The sequence below is a fragment of the Euprymna scolopes genome, chromosome 23 (genome assembly GCF_053919585.1).
Source record: "Euprymna scolopes isolate OS-2025 chromosome 23, ASM5391958v1, whole genome shotgun sequence".
In the NCBI taxonomy this organism is placed as follows: Eukaryota; Metazoa; Mollusca; class Cephalopoda; order Sepiida; family Sepiolidae; genus Euprymna; species Euprymna scolopes.
Genome location: NC_136504.1, coordinates 75,400,698 through 75,426,307, shown reverse-complemented (window position 1 = coordinate 75,426,307; position 25,610 = coordinate 75,400,698). Strand labels below are relative to the sequence as shown.

General features: G+C 29.2%; 1 protein-coding gene across 6 annotated transcripts in view; it reads left to right on the top strand.

Annotated features, from left to right (window-relative positions):
- Positions 1-25,610, top strand: part of LOC145246012 (catenin alpha-like) — a 719,405-nt gene that overhangs the window by 639,379 nt on the left and 54,416 nt on the right. For all 6 annotated transcript variants that reach the window (XM_080107821.1, XM_080107822.1, XM_080107823.1 and 3 more), the window contains one exon: positions 13,748-13,951. In XM_080107821.1, coding sequence (XP_079963947.1) covers positions 13,748-13,951 — 204 coding nt within the window. The remainder of the gene's footprint in view (positions 1-13,747; positions 13,952-25,610) is intronic.

The window sequence follows — 25,610 nt, the reverse complement described above, 5'->3', positions numbered from 1 at the left end:
TGTTAGTGGTTCAACTTATTTTCAAGCGTTTATTCGGTTCAAAAACGAGTCTACAGACTGCATAATATCTTTTAAAATATTTATACTTATTTACTGTTGTTTTAAAAAGGCCAAAATCGATTTTTCTACCAAGCTGGCTAAGTTGTTAGTGGTTTAACTTATTTTAAAGTGTTTATTTAGTAAGAAAAACAAGTCAAGAAGGATTTCTTCTCCACTGAACGAGGACAGAAAAGATGAAGTTTAGTCTCAGAACAGATATTACACTTTGCTGATAATAATAATAATAATAATAATAATAATAATGTATAAATAAATTTACGTTCAAATAAAACAAAGTTTTACTCATTGACCGTCTTAAATTTAAATAGTTAAACTTAATGAAAATTATACTTAGAATTAATTATAAATTGGATGCTGCATAGAATTTAGGAAAACTCGTCCACTTTTGCTAGGTAGGAAAACTCGTCCATTATTGAATACATATCGATTGAAATACATTTTATGACCGTTCTTGAAGGAGATATTGTTTTTAAAAGAGAGTACGCCCCATAATATATTATTTTAATATTTATACTTGTTTACTGCTGTTTTAAAAAGCATAAAATCGATTTTCTAAGTGTTCATTTTCTACCTAGCTTTGTAAGTTTTAGTGGTTCAGCTTATTTTAAAGTGTTTATTTAGTAAAAAAAAAAAAAAAAAAAAAAAAAAACAAGTAGTGTTGAGTGTTACTTTAGTACAAAAAAAAATGTCCGATATGAGAGGAATCACGTCTTGGGAATCTCGATAATCGCTCAAAGATAGAAAATTAAAGAAAATACTGAAGTAGATATAGTTTTAAAAATAGCCCCCCCCCCCTCCAAAAGAAAATAAATTTGTATATTTTTTTATGTAATGTCCAAAATCAGTGCTTGGAAAATATCAACCTACCGGAAGTGTATACAGTTGATTATGTAATGCAACTGAACGGAATGGAGTCACAGAGTTAAGACATGAAAAACAAAACCATTTATTTAAAAAATATTACTTTAGTTTTTATTATTACAAAACAAAAAATAAAAGAAAAAACTTCTAGTATCATTTAAATAATAAAACAAATATTTTATTTAGAAAAAATTAATTTAGTTTTAACACTTATTGTGTTCACAAAAACACTTCTGCAGTTTGTGGACGGTGGCCATCTGACGACAGTTTAGTGAAAGGCATCAAAATGCCTTTCACTAAACTGTTGCCAGATGGCGCTTCTCAATCTTAGAACACTTAAATTATTAATTTGCTATTGACCCTTCAAAGTTGCTTTAATTCAAAAATGTTTTATTTAAATTATTTATTTGTTCAAAAAAAAAGAAAAAAAAACTATTTTACTTTTACAAATCCAAAATTGCTTTCATTACAAAATTGTTTTATTAAAATTATATTTTCTTACACAAGCATTTAAATAGATGTTTTTACAATTAAATATTGATACATTTTTAGAGAATATAAGTTTTGGTTTTCAAATATTTTTCTGTTCGGAAAAAATTCTTGTTTGTTACTTATTTTCTGTGTTATTTGACCAAAATGAAATTGCAGAAGTGCCCCAAACCCCCTACTAATGACTTTTAAACAAAAAAAAAACATTTCTTGTATTGGCAAATAATAAAACAAATATTTTATTCAGAATACTTAATTTAGTTTTAACACTAACATAATAATTTAATAAATTATTTTATATAATAATTTAATATTTGATAATACAAGAAGTGTTGTCTTTTTTTGTTTTGTGATAACACAAGAAGTGTTAAAACTAATATAATTATAAAAGTGATAACACAAGTGTAAAAACATGTTACCACAGAAATTCTTCCCTTTGGGTTACAACTTAGTTGTCTTCAATTTCAATGTCAACAGATACATTGTCATAAATAACCAAATTTTATTAAATTTATCATTTTCAATCCACACACAGTATCTTTCAACTGAGAATCTATTCATTTCACTAAACCTTATCTTGAGCAGCATTTAAGTTTTGATAACAAACAAATGCATTAGACATTAAAGTTTTCTAATTTCATGCGTGATTATATAAACATTCATTTGTTTCATTAATAATGATTCACTGGAGGATTTAAACTAAAAAATCCAATTTTCTTTTCTTTTTTTTTCCACATTGTAGTCATTTGTGCTCCTACTGGTGTCAGTACATACATTTTGAAAGGATCTACACTCCATAGAGTCTTTCAACTAAATGTGTAGCATGGCTCTACACCTAAATACGGACCATTGTCAAAGGACAAAATAAAACATTTGAGAACCATGCTTGGATATGTGAGATTATTCATTATTGATGAAATAAGCATGGTTAGCCACTTGCAATTCGCATTTATTCCCAATGTTTATCTGTGCAATGTCTATTTGACCCTCATAAATTGACCACGTATGACCATGTAAGTGCATGGATTGAATATAATAGATTGAGGTCCAAATGAGACAGAGTTGATCTGCCACCACTTCTTCCTTGCTCTGTCAAGACTCCCAGTTTGTCATTGTATAAACAGACTTATAAACAAAATAAATCATTACAGATCATGATTTGAGACAAGAAAATAATAGTTCAAGTAGAAAATGTCCAAAAATTGACAATTCAAATTCTCAAAATATTTTGGATTTGAAATTGATCAACGAAAGAAATGCTTTTTCGTCAGACAATTTACAACCATCTCTCTTTGTTGTCTAACATCATTAAAAGCATTCCAAACATTGATTTGCCAATTCAGCAATTAAAAACATTGCTTGTCTCTAGCACTCATAGTGTTGTTGACTTAAAAGAATCAATTGGAGGTGTTTTTAAAAGTGGCCAACAAGAAGATGCCATTGTATTTTGGTAATGTTTGATAAAGAATTGATCTGGCAGTGCAAAGCAATTATTTAATTTTGAAGAAAATAAAACACTGAAATGTAATAAAATACACAAAAAACACCACCAAAGACTACAATATAGAGAATGCAATTGCACCTTTAAAGCTGGGTGTGGATTCCAAACTGTGTCGATTGATAAAATTCCACTGAGGAATGTTATTCAACTCCATCCTACTGATGATCGCCAGCAATTTAAAAGTTTGCTCAAAACTGACTTTTCAGTGCTCAAATATTGTGATGAACGTCAACAACATACTGAGCACTTTGAAAATGTAAACAGTACTTTTCATACTGAAATAGATTTTTATTTGAACATTACATTCCTTGGCGAATTAATTCCAAAATTATGAATTTCAATCACAAAAATGTTTTTTTTCACAAATTTCTATATAAAAACACTATTAAGCACTCTTTGATTTGAGTCGATTTTAGGCAATCTACTTGCATTGTTAGGAATAATAATGACAAGTGAAATATTGTCAGTGACACAAATATTTTACATAATATCAATTTTCCTTCCAAAATGTCCAACAATATTTGCATTTCTTTGGAAAAAATATAAAAGAAACAAATAATTGAAAAAAAAAACATATCCAATCTGAATAGCAAAAACATTTATGGTAGCCTTCTTTCTTTAAAAGTCAACCATCAACTCAGTGTGGTATGAGGTTGTAACTAGATACCTACAGGTGAATGATGGCACTGTTATAATTCATTATAACTCAGAATTTATAATTTTTTTGTAAATATTGCATTATGTGATACTTTTCATGTAATTCTTGGCATGTTTTATTAATTAATAATTTTATTATTTTTGTCGTTAATGTTGATGATAAATAGAAATTTAAAAAGTTAGGTATTTTCTTGGAAAAAGATTTCTGCCTCAAAAGAAAAATGTTTTAAAAAATTATTTTACCAAAAACTATTTAGTAATAAATAAAAAGGAAAATACTAGAATTAAAATTTTTTTTTTTTATTTACACTCAATCACACGTGCCTTATGAACTAATATAAATGTAACTGGCATTTTGTTGCACTTTTTAAGATTTTAAATATTTATAAATTTTCTCATTATAAAAAACGATTATTATATTCATTATAATTTTTTGACAGAAGAAATAAAATTAATTGCATATAAAATATTAGAAGAGAAATCTTTAATCATGTGAAAAGTCTAAAATCAGTAAATTATCAATAAATTTTGTCGTCTTAAAAATATCATTAGGAGATTAATTTTTATTTTGAAAAGAAAAAACAACATTGCTAAAAATCCCAAATTAGCAAATTATAAATATATTGTCATAAAAACAATTATTGTTTTATATTAATAATATTAATGAGAAAAAATATGTTTTATTTCATGAAAATTAAATAGTATACATAAATTATGTCAAATGTTCATAAATAAATTTTTTATGACAAAATCTATTGATAATTAGATGATTTTCGATTTTTTAATTGTCACATTTTTTTTTTTTTTTTTTTTGCCAATTAAAATGAATCCAATCATCCTATTTTATAATGACAAAATGTATTGATAATTTATTGATTTAAAATTTTTCAATCCATGTTTTTTCTTTAAAAATCAAATGTAATTTCAGATCAATTTACTAAATAATAATTTTTTACAAAATTTATTTACATAATTGGATAATTCTGCATTTTTCTTCTAATGTTTTTGTTGTGGGGTACAAATCACCCCTATTTGAGAACTTTAAATGGAATCAACCAGTCCTATGAATACCACTGGTTTCAGAGACTAAAGGGAGACATTCATGCCATGTTTAACCGCATGCTACGAACACGTTCCTCTCATACCACTTTAGTGGCTCCTGTATTCTTTATGATAAATACATATTATATTTTATACACTTTACATTACTTGTGGTTTCTTTCATTTGTCACCTCTAGTACGGGTCTACAATAACTGGCTGACAAAGACAATTCAAGAACTTCGTTCGATCTACAATAATTGCTAACAGCAACTGAATGACGAACATTCACTCTAAAAACAGCCATTGGAAGACAGCATTTGATGACCAAAAGGATTCATGAAAAAAAAGAACACACGCAGATATTCGAAATAATTTTTTCCTACACTCGGAGGAAATTCTAAACTTCAAAAGTATTTATTTAGTTTTCAAAAGTTTGGTGAACGGGAAAAACTACTTGTCTACATTGGAAAAAAAAAACAACATTTGAGCATAAAAATCCACAAACATGGAATAAAGAACATGTCGAAAAAGGACAATTCTTGCTGAAAAAAGGATTTTACAAAGACGTTGTCAAAAAACCTTATCTTGCTGTTAAAAAAGCTACTAAAACGTAAACTACGAGCTGAAACAGAATTCATAAGACAAATTGCGTGGAGAATTATTATTATTGAATTAACAGGTCCAAGTTTTCAGTAAGTACAAAAAAAACCTTTGCCGTTCTAAAAAGCATGTCTTGCTAATATGTCTTATGGTTAAAAGACATTAGCGTTGGAAAAAGGAAAAAAAAAAGCAAAAGTAAATGATATTTTTTATTTTATTGGCTAAAGTGAGTATTTACACAAATTAAAAAAGACGTCGGATTTTAATCCGATTAAAATAAACTTTTCACTGGTTGATGGATCTGCATGTCGAAGAAGAAAAAAAAAAACGATTTCGCTAAATACGACAAAGTGTTAACGAGAAAAGGACATTCTTTTTCACACAGAGATCAAAAAGAATAGCCAATATTAAATAAATGCTATAAACTCTCTTTCACAGATAAGTAACTTTTTCTTTTTAAAGAAAAAAGAGGAAAAAAATGTGTAGTACCTACACGTTACGAAAATTGAAAAATGACAAATGAAATCTACTGCTTTCTGTATAAATGCAAACGCCGAATTATTTTCTCAGAAAAATTGCCACACAAGGAAATAAATATATGAAAGAAACATTCGTTAAATAACCGGGTACGAATTTTGTAAAGGTTTTTTTTCTATAGAGTTGGTACTATAGGAAAAGTAAATCAACGAATTGGGTTGTTTCTGAAAAAAATTGTTTTGTCATATTAAGTAATTCCATACCGCCCACCCCCAATCAAAATGGACGAGTTTGCAAAACAAATTTTGGAAATGGTGAAATTCCAACAAAGTCAACAATTAGAACTTCAAAAAAGGTTCAGAGAAGAGCAATTGGCAAAATGAAGAGAAACAGTTATATTTAATAAAATATCTCGAAGAAAAACAAGGAAGAGAAAAGAAAGAAATTAACAAGCAAATATTGGAAAAGCAGTTAAATTTAATGAAATTTTTTGAGGAAAAACAGGAAAGAGAAAGGAAAGAAATGAATGAACAAATATTGGAATTGAAAAAATTACATTTCGAGCAACAAAACCAGTCAGATAAAAAAATAGATTTGATAAAACAAGTTTTAGTGAATAAAGACAGCGGACAAGAAACCAGCACAGCTTTTTCCCAAAATGCGATCTGGTCAGCTATTGATACATTTCACTATGCTCCTGAGGAAGACCTAACGTTTGAGGCATATTTCAGAAGATTTGAAGATCTTTTTAAGATTGATTGCAGTGCAAGGACTGATCAAAAGAAGGTTCGTTTATTGCTACAGAAGTTAGGTACATCTGAACATAAAAAATTTGTGGACTATATTTTACCAAGAAAAACCAACAAATTGTCATTTGATGAGGCAGTCAAACTATTAATAGAGTTATACTGTCCAAAAAGAAGCCTTTTTCATAAAAGATGGAAATGCATGAATCTTACACGTAAGGAGAGTCAGGACTATACGACATTTGTGTCTATAGTTAATAAGCACTGTGACGATTTCAAATTGTCGTCATTAACGGCAAACAATTTCAAACGCTTAATATTCACACAAGATTTGATAGCCACAAAAGATGCCGATATAAGACATTGTGCTCTAAATAAATTGGAATTAGAACCTGATTTGACACTTCAGAAACTGGCTGAGGATTGTCAACTGTTCGTGGCAATGAAGCAAGATTCCCGAAACATAAAGAAAGCAAGTATTGCGCACATTAAAAAAATATGCTTAAAAAATAAAGGACACCCGCCCGCCAGCAATTACCAACGAAGACGAAAAAAAAAACCTTCACAAAATTATCAGGATAGACAAAATCCTAGGACCCCTTGTAAGTAAATGTGGAGGACCTCATGGGTACAATGCATGTCAATACCAAAGGAAAATAACGTGACCTATGCAAGCGAGCAGGGCACAAGGCCTCATATTGCAGAACAAAAGTAGCAAAAAAGAGCTACGTAAAAACTGCAAAAATGGACCCTTCACCAACAGAGAACATAAGGAAGTATGTTACGGTGAGAATCAGAAATAAAGAAGTAAAACTGTAGCTTGATTCAGGGTCGGATTTATCAATTATAAATTTTCACATGTGGAAGAAAGCCAACGATGACAAAGACGAATAAAGTCGCACCCCTATTAACTATAGTGAGTGGGCAGCCTCCACTGTATACATGGAAAAAAAAATCTAAAGCGGTTAGATTATGCGTAGACTTTTCAACCGAATTGAATGCGGCGCTCAAGGATCATCACTACTCGCTACCAAACCCAGACAAAATATTTGCTAAGTTAAATGGCGGAAAATATTTTTCCAAAATAGACTTAAGCGAAGTGTACCTACAAATACTAGTAGAGCAAGATAGCTCGAAGCTTTTGTGTATCTCAACGTACAAAGGACTTTATAAATTCAATAGATTAGCATTTGGTATAAAAGTAGCACCTGCAATTTTCCAACAGGTAATTGATACTTTACTAAGTGGTTTGGATTTCATAATAGGCTATCTGGGCGATATTCTTAAGCGTAGTCAAAATGTTGAACAACATAAAGATCATGTATGTCAAGTTTTTGACAGAATAAAAGAATACGGCTTCATATTGAAGGAAGCAAAATGCGAATTTGTTTTGGAATGAACTAAATACCTGGGTCATATCATAGGTAAGGATGGGAGGAAACCCGGTCCAGACAAGTCCACAGCTATAAAAGACATGCCAGAATCTCATAATGCAGAGTTTTTTAAGGTTCGCGAACTATTATCAGACGTTCATTAAGAACATGCATGAATTGCGTGCACCATTGAATGTACTTTTAAAAAAGGACAAAAAATGGCACTTGACGCCTGAGTGCCAGGCAGCGTTTAAAAAATTAAAAGATGTATTAACGTCAGATTTATCCCTGACTCATTTCAATCCGAAACAAGAGATTATTGTCACAACTGACGCAAGTTCTTATGGGATCGGGGCATGGATTCAACACACGATGCCTGATGGGTCCACTAAGCTGATCACCCATGTGTCAAGAACTTTACTTCCTGCCGAGAAGAATTACTCCCAAATCGAAAAGGAAGTACTGGGAATCATATTCAATGTTACAAAATTCCACCGATTTTTACACGGTCATAAGTTTAAATTGCAAACTGACCATTAGACGCTTTTAACCCTCTTTGGCTCTAAAAAAGGTCAACTTACACAGCCAACAGACTGCAAAGATGAGGGTCTGCATGACTTTACTTTGCAGGTGTAAGAAATTCCATACATTTCTTACATCTGAAAAGTTAAGTCATGCAGATGGGTCGTTGTGATTAATCCCGAAAGCAAGGGAACTGCTGGAAGACGCAGTAATAGCGTCACTACAAAGTGAAAAGGATTATACTATGTAATACGATCAAGGAACTACCAGTCACTTTGGAAGATATAATAAGGAAGGCTGAAGAAGATAGTTTCATCAAAGAAATGAAACAAAAAATTAAATCAGATGAATCGGTGGCGGAAGGTTATTCTATGTGCACTGAGGTACTGTTGTACTGAGAAAGAGTAGTAATCCCAGCTACACTACAAAAGAAAATTCTAAAGAATTTTCATACGGGGCACCCTGGGGCTACGCGAATAAATAACCTCATGAGGTCCTATGTTTACTGGAAGAATATGGATACTGATATAGAAGGCACGATAAAGTTGTGTAAGGTCAGGCAGAGAGGTTTGTAGACACGTTAAAAAGAGTCCTGAAAAAGGCTAAAGGAACGCCCTCAGAAGAAGCATTACAACAGTTTTTACAAGTTTACCAAATTACACCAAATGAAAGGACTCCATCGAAGATGTCACCGGCAGAATTAATATTCGCGATGAAAATTAGGCCACTCTTCGAGAAACTTTTACTAAAACAGGTGAAACCGCTAAATGCTATAGTTCATAAAAAGAGGTATTTACCTGGTGAAAAGGTATGTTTCCAGGTATACAAAAATAATAGCACGATGTGGGAACCAGGAAAGGTCCAGAAAACGATCGGACGGATGGTCTACATTATCGAAGGTCCAAAATTTATGCACAAGAAACATTTAAACCAAATTTGGAAATGTATAACTGATGACGAAAGACAACCGCCTGCTGAACAAGAAGAAGTAATCGACCAGATATATGACACATTCGACTTGGTAACACCACAAGCAGCCGGACAATACCGGTTTTCCAGGAAAAGGAAAATGACTGAGCTGATAGAGATCAACCCCAGGAAAAAGAGCTTTTCATTCCGCAGGGAAATGAAAAGCTCGGGAGGGGGTGTTGTGGGGTACAAATCACCCCTATTTGAGAACTTTAAATGGAATCAACCAGTCCTATGAATACCACTGGTTTCAGAGACTAAATGGAGACATTCATACCATGTTTAACCTCATGCTACGAACACGTTCCTCTCATACCACTTTAGTGGCTCCTGTATTCTTTATGATAAATACATATTATATTTTATACACTTTATACTACTTGTGGTTTCTTTCATTTGTGACCTCTAGCAAGGGTCTACAACAGTTTTATATGCAATTTTATTTCTTCTGTCAAAAAATTATAATCAATATAATAATCGTTTTTATAATTAGAAAATTTATAAATATTTAAAATCTTAAAAAGTGCAACAAAATGCCAATTACATAAGACACATCAGATTGAATGTAAATAATTTTTTTTTTTATTATTTATTCTAGTATCTTCCTTTTTTATATTAATAAATAGTTTTCGGTAAAGTAATTTTCTGGTTTAAACATTTCGTTGAATATTTTTCTGTTGAGGCAGAAATCTTTTTCCAAGAAAATTAAAACAGCTTCCTAATACTTAAAATAGGTTTTACCAATATTTCAAAATGTTCAATGCAATTTTGTTCCATTTGAACTTTTTTATTAATTAAACATTCAGGAAACAAACAATAATTTTAATTTTTATTTATTATAAAAGCTTTTTATAGATTAATTTAATTTTGGGATCTAATTATCTGCTTTACCCCAAAAAGTCAGTTGTAAAAGTAAAATACTGGTTGTTTACTTGTTTTATTCTTACTTTCGAAATAAGGTAAAAAAAAAAAAAAAATGAAGTGTTCACTTGATTAAATAATTCGGAATACGAAAAAGATTTTTTGTTTTTATTTAATTATTTTTTATTGTGCAGAAGGTGGAGTAAGTTTTAAATGTGGGGAAAATCCAGCTCTCCCAAAAAGGGCACTTTGGATAGGAACAAAAATAAAAATTGTCTAAGTCATGTAAGATTTCTCCTCAACTGACTGAGGACAGGAAAGGTGAAGTGTAGCACAGAACAGATACTGTGATATTGGCCCGAAATAGATTAATATTAAAAAAACAACATTTTTACAATATTTTTGTTTATAAAATTGTTAATAATTTAATTTATATTAAAATGAACTGAAAAATTAAGATGGCACAATAAAGAAATAATAATTTTTATTTTTATTTATTATTTATGGATTAATTTAATTTTGGGGGTCTAATTATCTACTTTACCCCCCTCCCCCAAGTTAGTTGTAAAAGTAAAAACTGGTTATTTTCTTGTTTTATTTTTACTTTTTACTTAAAGTAAAAAAATATATATATATATATTTATTGCGGACTATTATCCTCATCTTTCTTAGTTCTTGTTTCACAATGTTTCGGCCAACTATTCCTTTGGCCTTCATCAGGTGATAACCACGACAGGATAGGAACTCCGAATCTCCTAACTGCATTCTCAGCAATCACTGCCATCCGTAGTTGTTGTCGTTTCACCACGTTTTTGGCCAAGTAAGCCTCTGACCGGCTTTGGGTAGGATTGAAACCGCTATCTTCAGACAATTCTCACCTCAAACCGTAAAGATTCAATGTCTCTATTCACTGTGCCACAGATCCCAAAGAGTGATCAAGGTTGGATTGTTTTGGCCTAATAAATCCATGTTTATTTATTATCTGATCTTCCATGGTTGGGTCCATACCGAATGGTATGTATATATTTTTCTATCGTATATTTTATTTGCCTATCCTGTCGTGGTTACCACCTAATGAAGGCCAGAGGAATAGTTAACCAAAACGTTGTGAAACAACAACTAATAAAGATGAGGATAATAGTCCGCAATAAATAAATTAATAAATAATACTCATCTCAATAATGAATTCAAATTAAAATATAAATTATTTTTTTATTGTGCCGAAGACAGAATAAGACACAATAACGATTTTTAATGTGGGGAAAATCCAGCTTCTCAAAAAGGGGGACTCTGGATAGGAACAAAAATTAAAATTGTCTCAGTCATGAAGGATTTCTCCTCGACTGACCGAGGACAGAAATGGTGAAGTGTAGCATCATAACAGATACTACTCTGTGGCCTTGGCCTGAAATAGATTAAAATTTAAAAAAAAAAAAAAAGTTTTATGATATTCTTGTTTATAAAATTGTTAATAATTTATTAACTGAAAAATTAAGGTCGAACAATAAAGAAATAATAATTTTAATTTGTAATTTTTATTTATCTTATAAGCTTTTTATGGATTAATTTAATTTTGGGGGCTTAGTTATCTGCTTCCCTAAAAAAAAGGTCAGTTGTAAAAGTAAAAATACTGTTTTTTTCTTGTTTTATTTTTGACTTTCGAAATTTCATGTAAAAAATTGGAATTTTTACTTGATTAAATACATCGAAGTAAGAAAATTTTGTTTTTGTTTTAATTTAATTATTTTTTATTGTGCAGATGGCAGAGTTTTAAATGTGAGGAAAATCCAGCTCCCCAAATTGTTTTGTTTTAATATATGAAATGAAATAGATAAACAAATAAGTTACAACGTAATCATCGAGAGCAGTTCATTTTTATTGCGGGAATGTATAAAGTATGGAGTATAATGTATAAAGTATAATGTATAATGTATAAAATATAATGTATAAAATATAATATATAAAGTATAATGTATAAAGTATAATGGATAATGTATAAAGTATAATGTATAAAATATAATGTATAAAGTATAAAATATAATGGATAAAATATAATGTATAAAGTATAATGTATAAAGCATAAAGTATAATGTATAAAGTATAAATGTATAAAATATAAAGTATAATGTATAAAATATAAAGTATAATGTATAAAATATAATGGATAAAGTATAATGCATAAAGTATAATGTAAAAATCATAAAGTATAATGCATAAAGTATAATGTAAAAATCATAAAGTATAATGCATAAAGTATAATGTAAAAATCATAAAGTATAATGTATAAAAGATAAAGTATAAAGGGATTTATTTCTTTAATTTTACAAAAGAATTAAAAGCTTAAAATAAAGTTTTTATAAATAAATTAATTAAATTGTAATCCACTATTTTATCTGACGTTTTTTTTATAAAAAAGTATGTTTGAACTGAAAGGTAAAAGCCGCCATATTGCTTTAGTTTTTTTATTGATTAACGAGATTGCTTTTATTCAATGAAAATGTAGCATACATTTTCCTCATCCAATCAGAATATCGGTAGGTTTCTCCTTTTAAGGAGTGCTCAATATATTAACAGTCGTAGCAACAAATGTTAATTAGATTATATGAAGGTTTTGGCATTAAATAAGCAAGAACTGTTTATTATATTGTAAAACAAACAATTGACAACAAACTTAAAATTAGATTTAACTAAACCTTTTAACATTAAAATTAATTAATTATATTTAGGGGTTAAGCAAAATGAGTTATTTCAATTTTGCAACATTTGTCTACTGGAAATGAATATATATATATATACATATACACATACATTACATTTCAAGCGAAAATACTTTAATAGTATTAATATTGCAAAATGGAAAGAAAACTACTTGTATATCAAAAATCAAGGATAAGTTTGATATAGTACTTGTATTGAAAACACGACCCTCGATCCAAAATAATAAAAAAATTAATATTTTATTCTGACAAATTTCTTGAATTGAAAAAATATGAATGTGAAGCAAGAAAAAATGACAAATTAATATTTATGTTGGAAAGTAAATTGTTTTGACCATATTTGAACATATTCTAAACATATTTCATTTTAGTATTTCTATTTTTTATGTTTTACTGCAGTAAAGTGTAAAATATTAAATCTTTTATTGATGATTGTTATTTTAAAATGAATGAACCAGAATTGTTAGATGAAAATAAACTCACCGTAGACAAACACATTCTGTAGTAGTCCATTTCTTTTTAAAGTAAATTATTATTATTATTATTTTCTAAAGTAAATTATTTTATTTTCATGTCTTTTAAAAAGACTAAAATACCTTCCATTTATTTATTTTTGTTAAGTTTTGAATGAAAAATGAGTAGACTAGAAGCTGATATTTATGAGTTCCTCCATTTAGAACTGACTTTTAGTATTTCAACACTTTATTGTTGTCTTGAACAAACACACTCAAACCAAATCGATCAAATAATAAAGTGTCATCTGAAGAAAGCATGTAGCCAGCCACAGATATTCTTTTAGTAGCATTCCTTATGTTATCAGTATTTTCTATTTATAAAGTTTTCTGACTTCAGTTTCTATTTTTAAATTTCAGCCAAAAGACTAAATGATGAATTGACAGTCTGTTATGATCTAGCTGATGCTCGACCTCATGACTTTAAAAAACTGCTTTGTTTAAGTCGATCAATCAGAGCCAAGACGGCAAGAATTTCACAATTTCTGACAAATATCAAGAAATGTGAAAATTTGGTCAGTCATCAACTCTACAAAACACAAATTATTGAGAAAATTGAAAAAGGTAAATATGTTCACTATCATACTTTCAAAAAATCATTATAGTTTATTTTGTTTTATTACAGACGCTACCCGGCGTTGCTCGGGACTGTATAAACAATGAGAAAATTGAAGTTGATTTTGAATATAATTGTTATTAGAGAGGAATTTTTAATGTCTATGTATGATTAGCTATTTCGAGCAAAAGAATATTTTACCTACCATAAGACAGCTATTACACATGTATGAAATAATTGTACCTTCCCTAGGACAGGTAATTTACAGAATGTATATGAAATAATTTTACCTTTTTGAGACGGGTAATTTACAACACTATTTAAAATATGGATGGTAATTTATATATATATATGAAACAATTTAACATACTAAATGACAAAGTTCTCTCTAATTCTCTCTCCTCTGATCTTGAGCGCGTGGTACAGTGGGGGAAGAGGTGGCTGGTCACTTTTAATGAATCCAAAACCAAGCTCCTATCGTTACATCATCAATGCTCTGGCATCAATTGAAATGGATGGCTCTCGTCTTGGGGAGGCTCCATGTTTTGACAAACTTCTGGGTTTGACCTTTACTCCTGATCTGAAATGGAACACGTACATCAGATCTGTTGCCAAGGATGCTAGGAAAATGGTGAGATCCTTCTAAATATCTCACTACTGATGCAATTCTCTATCTGTATAAAAGCCAAATACGTCCAAGGATGGGGTACTGCTGCCACATCTGGGCAGGAGCTGTTAAAATAGCCTATCCTGCCTTGACAGAGTACAAAATAGACTTCGTGGTTTAGTGGGAGGTGCCCTTTTCTCTTCCCTGCAGCCTCTCTCCCACAGAAGAGACGTTGCGAGCCAGTCTTTGTTTTATCGTTATTTCCATGGCAAGTGCTCGTCTGAGCTCCAATCTCTGGTCCCCCCTCACCAATCTTTCATGAGAAACACCCGTCTGGCTGAAACTACTGTCAATAATTTTCCCCACACTTTATCTGTGCCTAAATCCAAACGTAGATTCCATGAGCAGAGCTTCTTTCTCAGAAGTGTACGACTGTGGAACTCTCTTCCGTTCGCCTGTTTCCCACCTGACTACAACTTGGATGTCTTCAAATCCAACATAAACAAATTCCTGACAAACCGCCCTCTTAAGTAAGACACTCTATCAAATCTCCAATACTAATGATTACTACAATACTATCTCATTGATTACTGTACGCGCAATAACCGGGGCCTTGATAAGTGGTGACCCCATGTAAAAAAAAAAATACTCTCGACAGGTATTGTACAACATATATGAAATAATTTCTCTTCCCACTAAGGCTACCATAATTTAAGAAAATTGAAATCATTTTTAGAAGATGGATCATCAGGATTTCCAAATAATTTACAGAATGTATATGAAATAATTGTAACTTTTTTTTGGGACGGGTAATTTACAACATATATTTAAAATATGTTTACCTACCTTTGGATGGATAATTTATATACATGAAACAATTTAACATACCCTTGACAGGTATTGTACAACATATATGAAATAATTTCTCTTCCCCCCAAGGCTACCATAATTTTAAGAAAATTGAAATCATTCTTAGAAGATGGATCATTAGGATTTCCAAATTAATACATAAATACATTGTGTTGGTTAATGAGTTCGCAACCCTTGCTTCACCATAAATTTCAACATTACTGCGTTTCTTTCCTTCCTCACTATTGGCATTATTATTGTAAGAAAAATTATGTCATTTTTAGAAGATGTCTCAGCAGGATTTAAAAATTAATGCATAAATACATTGACAAAGTTAAGTGATTAGACAACCCTTGCTTCATTATAAAATTCCACATTACTCTGTTTCATTTTTTCACCACTACCGACAACAAAATTGTTTTGAAAAAAGACATCATTTTCAGAAGATTACTCAGCCGGCTTTACAAACAAATAAGCAAATATATTGAGAAGATTAGGCAACCCTTGCTTCACTACAAAATTCCACATCAGTAATGTTCTTTTCCTCCCTACTACTGACACCATCATTTTAAGTGAAATGATATTTCTTGACCATATAATAATTAGATAAATGCATTGGCACGAATGATGATTAGGAAACTTTTACTTTACCACAATTTTCAATATTGATATAGTTCTCTCCGCTTACTACCACAACCACCAACAACACATTAGTAAGAGAAACGATGTAATTTCCCGAATATGATTCCATAGTTATTCCATATTTTTGGAATATGACATTGTGAGAGATTGCATAGTGACTCAAAAATGGACATTATTCTCTCCAAAAGTGAAGTCATAAAGTCAAAAGTGAAGTCATAACGAACTCCAGAGCATGTTAAAAAGCAAAATAATCATGTGTCTTTCTACTCAGCGGTACGACTGTGACGTCCTTCCCCAGAATGTAACATTGAAAATTCAGAAAAATATTGTTAACCACCTACAGAAACTGATAAATTGTCTGGGTTGATTATTTCATTACAAACACACTAATCAATTAACTCACATTTCATCAGTTTTGATAATTCCTGGATATGTTACTAATTTTGACAATCATTTTTCATATTTGTAACCCACGTTATCGCCTACTGCCTTACTAAAATAATAAATTTGATATATTGTCTGGGTTGATTATTTCATTACAAATACACTAATCAATTAATTCACATTTGATCATTTTTCGTAATTGCTGGATATGTTACTAATTTTGACAATCATTTTTCATAATTTTAACCCACATTATCGCCCCACTCCTTACAAAAGTAATAACTTTGATATATTGTCTGGGCTGATTATTTCATTAAAAACGTAACAATCATTTAACTCACATTTCATTATTATTCATAATTCTTGGATATGTTTCTGATTTCGACAATCATTTTTCATAATTTTAGCCTACATTACCCAACCTCACCTTAAAAAAGAAGCTTTGATAATCCCTGGCGGCCTCCAGAGTACTTTTTAAAGCAACATAATCGTGCTCCCCCTCCTCTATCATCAACACATGACGTCACTTGTGGAAAATGAATCAGCAGTTTTTCAAAATACATGACTTCATTATAAATTGTTTGTATTTTTAAATATGTGTACTACACTGTAGAAGCACCTTATTTAAAATTCATGCTACTCAAAAAATATTTCAAAGTGCAGTTAGTGATTAGGCAACACTTGCTTTACAATAAACTAATCAAGAAATTGGATTGAGAAACAGATACTTAATACTAAACAAAAATAGAGATAATACATGTCAGTTTCTTATTTAATAAATTGTTAGGTGAAAGTACAGAACAGTCTAAATAATACCTTCCCCTCTCCATATTAAGAATGGCTTTCTAACTAATAACGTTATTATTTCAGCACTGTCCATATTCCCTGTGTTATTCCCTCCTTTTCCATTGTAAAATAATGTATGAAATTAAGCAAATATGAGATTGTAAAAAAGATATATAGGTTTGTTTTCATATTTACAAATTTCAAACGGCAAGTAAAATGTACATTTTTTGCAAAGACATAAAAAAATGAGTTGGTGTCATTAGTTAGAATTGAAATGAAAAAGAACCGAGTGTTCCAGCGTGAGAAAAAAATGTATGCGCATGTGCATACAAAACGAAAATGTCAGCTAATGTTTAATGAACATTTTACATGTAAATTTGCCGATATCAGTATACGATATACATGCATGTAAGCAAAGATATTATTTGCTATAAACAACCCTTAGTGCATGAATATTAATTATTTCCTGAGAATTTCAGTGCTATGTGACAAGTAGTTTAGATATTTACACACACACATATGTCTACTGTTTTATTTATATAGATATATTGAATTTATAGTATGAACTCATGCCTTCAATAAGTTTCCAGATTTTTTTGTACAGCCATTTAACATTATGATAGACTCTTCAAAATTTCCTATGTTATTCTATCCTAATGAGATGACTGATCAATTTTTATGATTTCAGGTTCAAACCAACAGCTACAGCAGAAATTAGAATGCACCATATTAAAGCCTTGTCATAGCTAATGAATTCCAAAAATGCAACCTGGATGTGAGAACACTTTAGAAGAACAATATACAATAAAATTCTGTTTTAAACTTGAAAAAATGCCACAGAAACGTATGGAATGCTTCAGGCTATTTTTAGATAGTCACACCACAGCATTAATAACAGCCTCATTGTGATAATTGATGTGCAGCAGTTGTGGTCAGTGGTGTGAATAGGCAGGATGAAAAACAATGTCAGCTTCAGCATATTTAGCCAAATTAGGTTAGATATCTATACAACAAGTCACTGCATGATCAAAATACTCTTACAGAAGGAGACATGCTGCCACTGCTGAATGAAGCGTTACAGGAAAACTCAAAGCTGGGTTTATTTCCTGGAGAGGTTTTCTCTCCAAGAGCCTGCTGACATGTCACTGCTGAATTTTCCAACATCATCATCACCACCATGAATGGACACCTCTCTTCCAAAACTTGGAGATCCTGTTTGTAATACTCGTATACAGTGATTCTTCGTAGTTATGTTTTCGTCTTTTGTTAGCTTAAATCATGGCTTCCGAGAGAGTAGGCCAGTGAACATAACAGCGTGACGTCATTTCCAGATAACCATGTAGGTATAGAAAGTTTCAAGAGTTGAACCACATGGCCATAAAAAATATTTTTCGTTGCCTTAGATTGTGCATGTTTTTTATTCTCCTAAAAAAAAAAAACAATTCTCCATTTGGATAATTATATAACTATTATAATAATTGCACATTGGGATAATTTTGATCTAACAAAATATAACAGTAAGTGGGTTGTTTTTTCACTTTTATATCTATCGAAGGGAGTCGAATATTTCATTTTATTTATTTTTTAAAACTGCAAAACAAACAATTTTTATATAAGAATATTTTTCAGTCCGTTCTTTTAATTATAAATAAAGTTTTTCATTGAGTATTTCCAAATATTTTAAAGTTAGCATTTTTCGCAACAGTTTATTTTATTTTTATTTTTTTTTAAAGTAAAACAATTGATGAATTCAATATTTTAGCACTGGGCGTAATTTATTTCTTTGAAATATATTTAAAACTTAAAAGTTTTTGTTTGTTTTATAACATTTTATTTGTAAATAATTTGCATGACTGAAATGGGAAATGAAATAGGAAATTTTCTATTCTTTAAATTCTTTATTCTCTCGAACACTTTATTCATACGAACACAAATTCATCTTAAAAATTCATTAACTAATCAGTTTTAATTTAAGTTTTGACATGAACTAAAAATAAAGAGTACATTAAATTTTAGTTAACATATTTTCTTGTGTTTATCTTATATATAAATATTGTTTGGTATTTGTGCTGTGCACTTACCGCGCTGAAATAATGTTATTTAGAAAGCCATTCTTAATAAGGAGATTCTACACTTTCACCTCACAATTTGATGAAAAAAAAATACCATAAAATTTAACTTGAAAATCCTATCTAAAATATAGCATGATGCGTACACTGCACAAACACCATTATTATTATCATTATTATTATTATTATCATTATTATTATTATTATCATTATTATTATTATCATTATTATTATTATTATCATTATTATTATTATCATTATTATTATTATTATTATTATCATTATTATTATTATTATTATCATTATTATTATCATTATTATTATTATTATCATTATTATTATTATTATCATTATTATTATCATTATTATTATTATTATCATTATTATTATTATTATCATTATTATTATCATTATTATTATTATTATTATTATTATCATTATTATTATTATTATTATTATCATTATTATCATTATCATTATTATCATTATTATTATTATTATCATTATTATTATTATTATTATCATTATTATTATTATTATTATTATTATCATTATTATCATTATTATCATCATTATTATTATTATTATTATTATTATCATTATTATTATTATCATCATTATTATTATTATTATTATTATTATTATTATTATTATTATTATCATTATCATTATTATTATTATTATCATTATTATTATTATCATTATTATTATTATTATTATTATTATTATCATTATTAGCATTATTATTATTATTATCATTATTATTATTATTATTATTATCATTATCATTATTATTATTATCATTATTATTATTATTATTATTATTATCATTATTATTATTATCATTATTATTATTATCATTATTATTATTATTATCATTATTATTATCATTATTATTATTATTATCATTATTATTATTATTATCATTATTATTATTATTATCATTATTATTATTATTATCATTATTATTATTATTATCATTATTATTATTATTATCATTATTATTATTATCATTATTATTATCATTATTATTATTATTATCATTATTATTATTATTATCATCATTATTATTATTATTATTATCATTATTATTATTATTATTTTTATTATTATTATCATTATTATTATTATTATTATTATTATTATTATTATCATTATTATTATTATTATTATTATCATTATTATTATTATTATTATTATTATTATTATTATATATTAATACGATAGCGTGTGTGTTATTTTGTGTGTCACGCTTACATCCGGGTCATTTAATTGTTATGAAATTCTATTTCTTATCTTTATATTAATATCGTAATTCGATTTGGGCGTTATCATGCTGTGCATCCCTAAAAAAGGAAAGTGAAATATTCCAAATAAACCTTGTCACCCCTTAAAAGGAAAGTGGAATATTCCAATTCCTTACAATTAGATCAAAGTGTAGTATCTTTCTTCAGATGCTACATTTCAATTTCTTTTTCTCTCTCATTGAAGGAGAAATCCTTTACGACTAAGACGATTTTTTGTTCCTTTTCTCCATGGTAAAAAACGACCCTGGTGTCTAAATCAGTCCCATGGGGAGGCATTGTAAATAGGTACTATATTTAATGCAACAAAGTTTTAATATTACAAAAGTAACTGGAAAAAGTAATTTCTGATTTAATTACAAAATGCACTGGAAATGTCTCTTCTGTTTAATTATAAGATGCCCTGGAAAATGTCCCTTCTGATTATATTTTTGTTTACAAGGGCAGAATTGGACAAGAGGTCGATTAAAAATTTGGGAGGAAACCAGCTCCCCAAAAGGGGCACTCTGGTCAGTAACAAAAATAAAAATTGTATCAGTAATGAAGGATTTCTTCTCGATTAACCAAGACCAAAAAAGGAGGGGGATTTAAGTCACTGGAATGCTGAGACTGATACTACACTCAGAAATTCATGTTAGAACCAATGGTTGCCTAATCCGTAACCGTGTTAATGTTTTTATGTATAAATTATGAAGAGCTGCTAAAACAGTTTGATTTAAGCATTACTTTATTGCAAGTATATTATAACCAGGGGATATGAAGTCAGTCCCGGAAATGACTTAAACCGTTTACGATTTAAACATTACTTTATTTCATGTATATTTTTAGCAGTGAGTGGGACATATAAAATCAGTCCCAGAAATGGCTGAAACCGTTTACGCATTAAACATTACTTTATTTTATGTATATTTTTAACAGTGAAGTGGGGGATATGAATTCGGTCCCTGGAAATGGCTGCAACTATTTACGTTTTAGACATTACTTTATTTAATGTATATTTTTAACAGTAGGATGGGAGATAAGAAGTCAGTCCCGGAAATGGTTGAAACCATTTACGTTTTAGACATTACTTTATTTAATGTATATTTTTAACAGTGGGGTGGGGATATGAAATCAGTCCCGGAAAGGGCTGAAACAGTTTACTATTTAGACATTAGATAATTTCATCTATATTTTAAGCAGTGAGTTGGGGGTATAAAGTCAGTCTCGGAAATGGCTGAAACAGTTTATGATTTAAACATTACTTTATTTCATGTATATTTTTAACAGTGTGGTGGCAGACATGAAGTACATCCCAGGATTGATTGAGATAAGTGCAAATATATACTCGCAGAAAGCGTTGTCCAGTATTGAATGAGATATATGGAAAACATATAGTAGCAGATAACTCAGCGTTGTCCGGGATCAAATGAGATAGGTGAAAGATATATACTAGCAGAATACACAATGTAACCCGGGATTGGATAAGATAGGTGGAACATATATATTATGAGAATACCCGGAATTGATTGATGTGTTTGTAATGAAATAATTAACCCAGGCAATATATCAAAGTTATTATTTAAGTAAGGGTGGGTTAAAGTTATGAAAATTTTTGTCGAAATTAGTAACATATCCAAGAATTATGAAAAATGATGAAATGTGAGTTAATTGATTAGTGTGTTTGTAATGAAATAATCAGCCCAGGAAATATATCAATGTTATTATTTTAGTAAGGAGGAGGCTATAAGGTGTGTTAAACTTATGAAAAATTATTGTCAAAATTAGTAACATATCCAAGAATTATGAAAAATTATAATATGTGATTTAATGCATTGGTGTGTTTATAATAAAAAAATTAGTTCAGACAATATATCAAAGTTATTATGTTAGTAAGAGAGGGTGATAATGTGAGTACAAATTATGAAAAATGATTGTCGAAATTAGTAACAGACCCAAGAATTATGAAAAATGATGAAATGGAAGTTAATTGATTGGTTTGTTTCTAATGAAATAAGCATCCCAGCAAATATATCAAAGTTATTATTTTAGTAAGGTTGGGCGATAATGTTGGTTAAAAATATAAAAAAATATTGTTGAAATCAGTAACATATCCAAGAATAATGAAAAATGATGAAATGGAGGTTAATTGATTGGTTTGTTTGTAATGAAATGATCAGCCTAGACAATATATCAAAGTTATTATTTTAGTAAGGTGTGTGATATGGTGAGTTTAAATGATGAAAAATGATTGTTGAAATTAGTACCATATCCATGAATTATGAAAGATGATGAAATGTGAGTTAAATAATAGTTGTGTTCTTTTTTATGAAATAATCAGCCAATACAATATATCAAATTTATTATTTTAGTAAGGGGAGGGGCGATAATATGAGCTAAAATTATGAAAAATTATTGTTGAACATAGTAACATATTCAATACTTATGAAAAATAATGAAATGTGAGTTAATTGACCCGGTGTGTTTGTAACAAAATAATCAGTCCAGGCAAAATATGAAAGTTATTATTGTAGTAAGGGAGCGATAAGTTTTAATAAAAGGGCTAGAATAATATGATTGTGCCTTCATTCATGCTGAACAGAACGCCCACAGAATGCTCAGCAACATATGAAAAATGCCACTGTGGAATTTCCACAAGTCCTGCTAGTTATTATTATTATTATAACAACAACAATGATAAAAAATCATGAAAATAAGCTACACATTTTGATGAAAAACATGGGGAAAAAAATGAACATAGACGAACAGAAACCAAAACTTTAAATATAATTTCTGGATTAAAAGTAATAGTTATTCAAATATTTCAGCATATAACCTCGCAGATTTCCCCAAATTCATAGTCTCTAGCCACCTCTGTGATCAATGGAAATGCAGCTGTTCATGAAAATCAAGCTAAGAAGTCACAAAAACAATGACATGTGAATCATCTCTTCCTTGAAATGCTACTTCACACCATTTTGATGCTGTTGTTGCTACATCATAATTAAGCCACCAGCCATTGATAGACAGGTAGCAGAAATTTTTGCACACTCAGTTAAATACTTTTGCACATTTTTGTTAATGAATATTTGTCAACTAAGTATATCTTAATTTCTGTTTTATTTTTAGATAATATCTGTTCAAAGATTGAGTGTAAATTTCATTCAAATTAAATTAATATTTCTGGAGAAATACGAAAAAGCAACAATTTACCAAATAATTTTGCTACCCTCTATATATATATATATATATATATATATATATATATATACGTAAATATGTAAATATAATTATAACTACTTCATTTACTCTCATAAATTAATATACAAAAGTATAAATTTATGCATAAACTTGAAGTATTTACTTAAACAGTGCTTAATACGTAGGTAGAGCTAGTTAGAAAGTTATAAAATATATATACGGCGATTAAGCTACACAATATTCCGCATTTTATCCACTCTAGAATTCTTCAGGCTAATGCGAGAATTTTGTGGTTGTCTCGTGTTTTTATATACGCACTTTCTATTGAGTTTTTAGTTAGCAAATCAGCTTTCTAGTATCCACCGCACCCTTCCTAATCAGCCAATGAGCTGGCACTTACAGACAAAGGCCCAGTTGACCTCCGGTTGACCCATTCCTTTGTGTGCTCTATTTAGCGTAGATATCTAGTGTCTTGACCTGTTTTAAATCTAGGTCAAATGTTTTTTTTTAAATGTTAGTTTGTGTATATATATATATATATATATATGTGTGTGTGTGTGATAGTTTATGTATATGCATGTTTATTTTCTATTGTTATTGTTAGTTTTAAAATTATTTTGTATCTCTATCCTAGAGTAAATTTTATCCTGTGAACACAGTTGTTCGCTATTTCTCTTCTACATGGGTCATCTACGTCTCTGCATGTGGTAGCTTGTCTTATTATTTTCCATTCGACTACTGACGAATGTCTGCTTTCCTTGAGTTCCCAGTAGTTATTTCCTAGCGTTGTTTTCATACAGTGTTTTTTGTTGTTGAATGTACTTTTGTGGTCATAATATCGAGTTTTGAAATCTAAGGAAGTCATACCTACGTAATAATATCTTGTTATGATTTTCTTAAAGTTATCTATATTGACTTTGTTGGAGTCTTTTATTATAGCTAGTCCATCACTTCTATATAGGCCAATATCTGTAGTATCAAATATGCTTGCGAGGGTATATAGAATGAATAATCCCACAAGGTCTGATGTCTGCAGAATCCCTGGCACCAATCGCCAAATCAAACGAATTTTTCATTTTAGTTTTTATCCATTGGTTATTGTTATTTATTAGAACTGATTTTCTACATTTTTTAATAATGTTGATTTCCTCTCAGGATATATCAGTGTATGCCTCGGCAAATTCTAGAGCAATGTTAAAAAGTTCTTCAGATATCGAGGGATAGAAGTCTATGATGTCGAACTGTATAAACGTACATTTATCTTTTAACAGATTCCTAACTCGATCGTAAGTAGACTCAGCAATAACTCAAGCGATGAAAATGCATTTAACAGGTCAACCAATATCTATGAAACAGCCCTAAAAAATAGTGGATCCAAAAATATCGATATCAAATATAAGCAACAAAACACCAATAACTATAATAAAATTCAAAATAGAAGAAAAAGAAATATAATTTGGTATACAGCCCCATATAATCAAATTTGCAAAAAATTTCTAGATCTTATTGAAAAACACTTTCACGCAACCAACCCCTTACACAAAATTTTCAATAAAAATACCTTAAAGTTATCCTACAGCTGCTGCGAAAATTTAGAGATGATAATTAAAGCATATAATAAAAAATATTAAATAAAAACAATGTAAACAACAACAAAATAAACAATAAAAAAATTAGACACCATGACAAAAATAAAACTAACACTAGCAGAAATAATAATAATAATAATAATAATAATAATAATAATAAACTAACTCCGAACAAAAACAACCATGCTAGAAATAAAAATAAAAATACTAATAATGAACAAGATAATGCAACTCTAAACACTGCACACTTTGCCCAC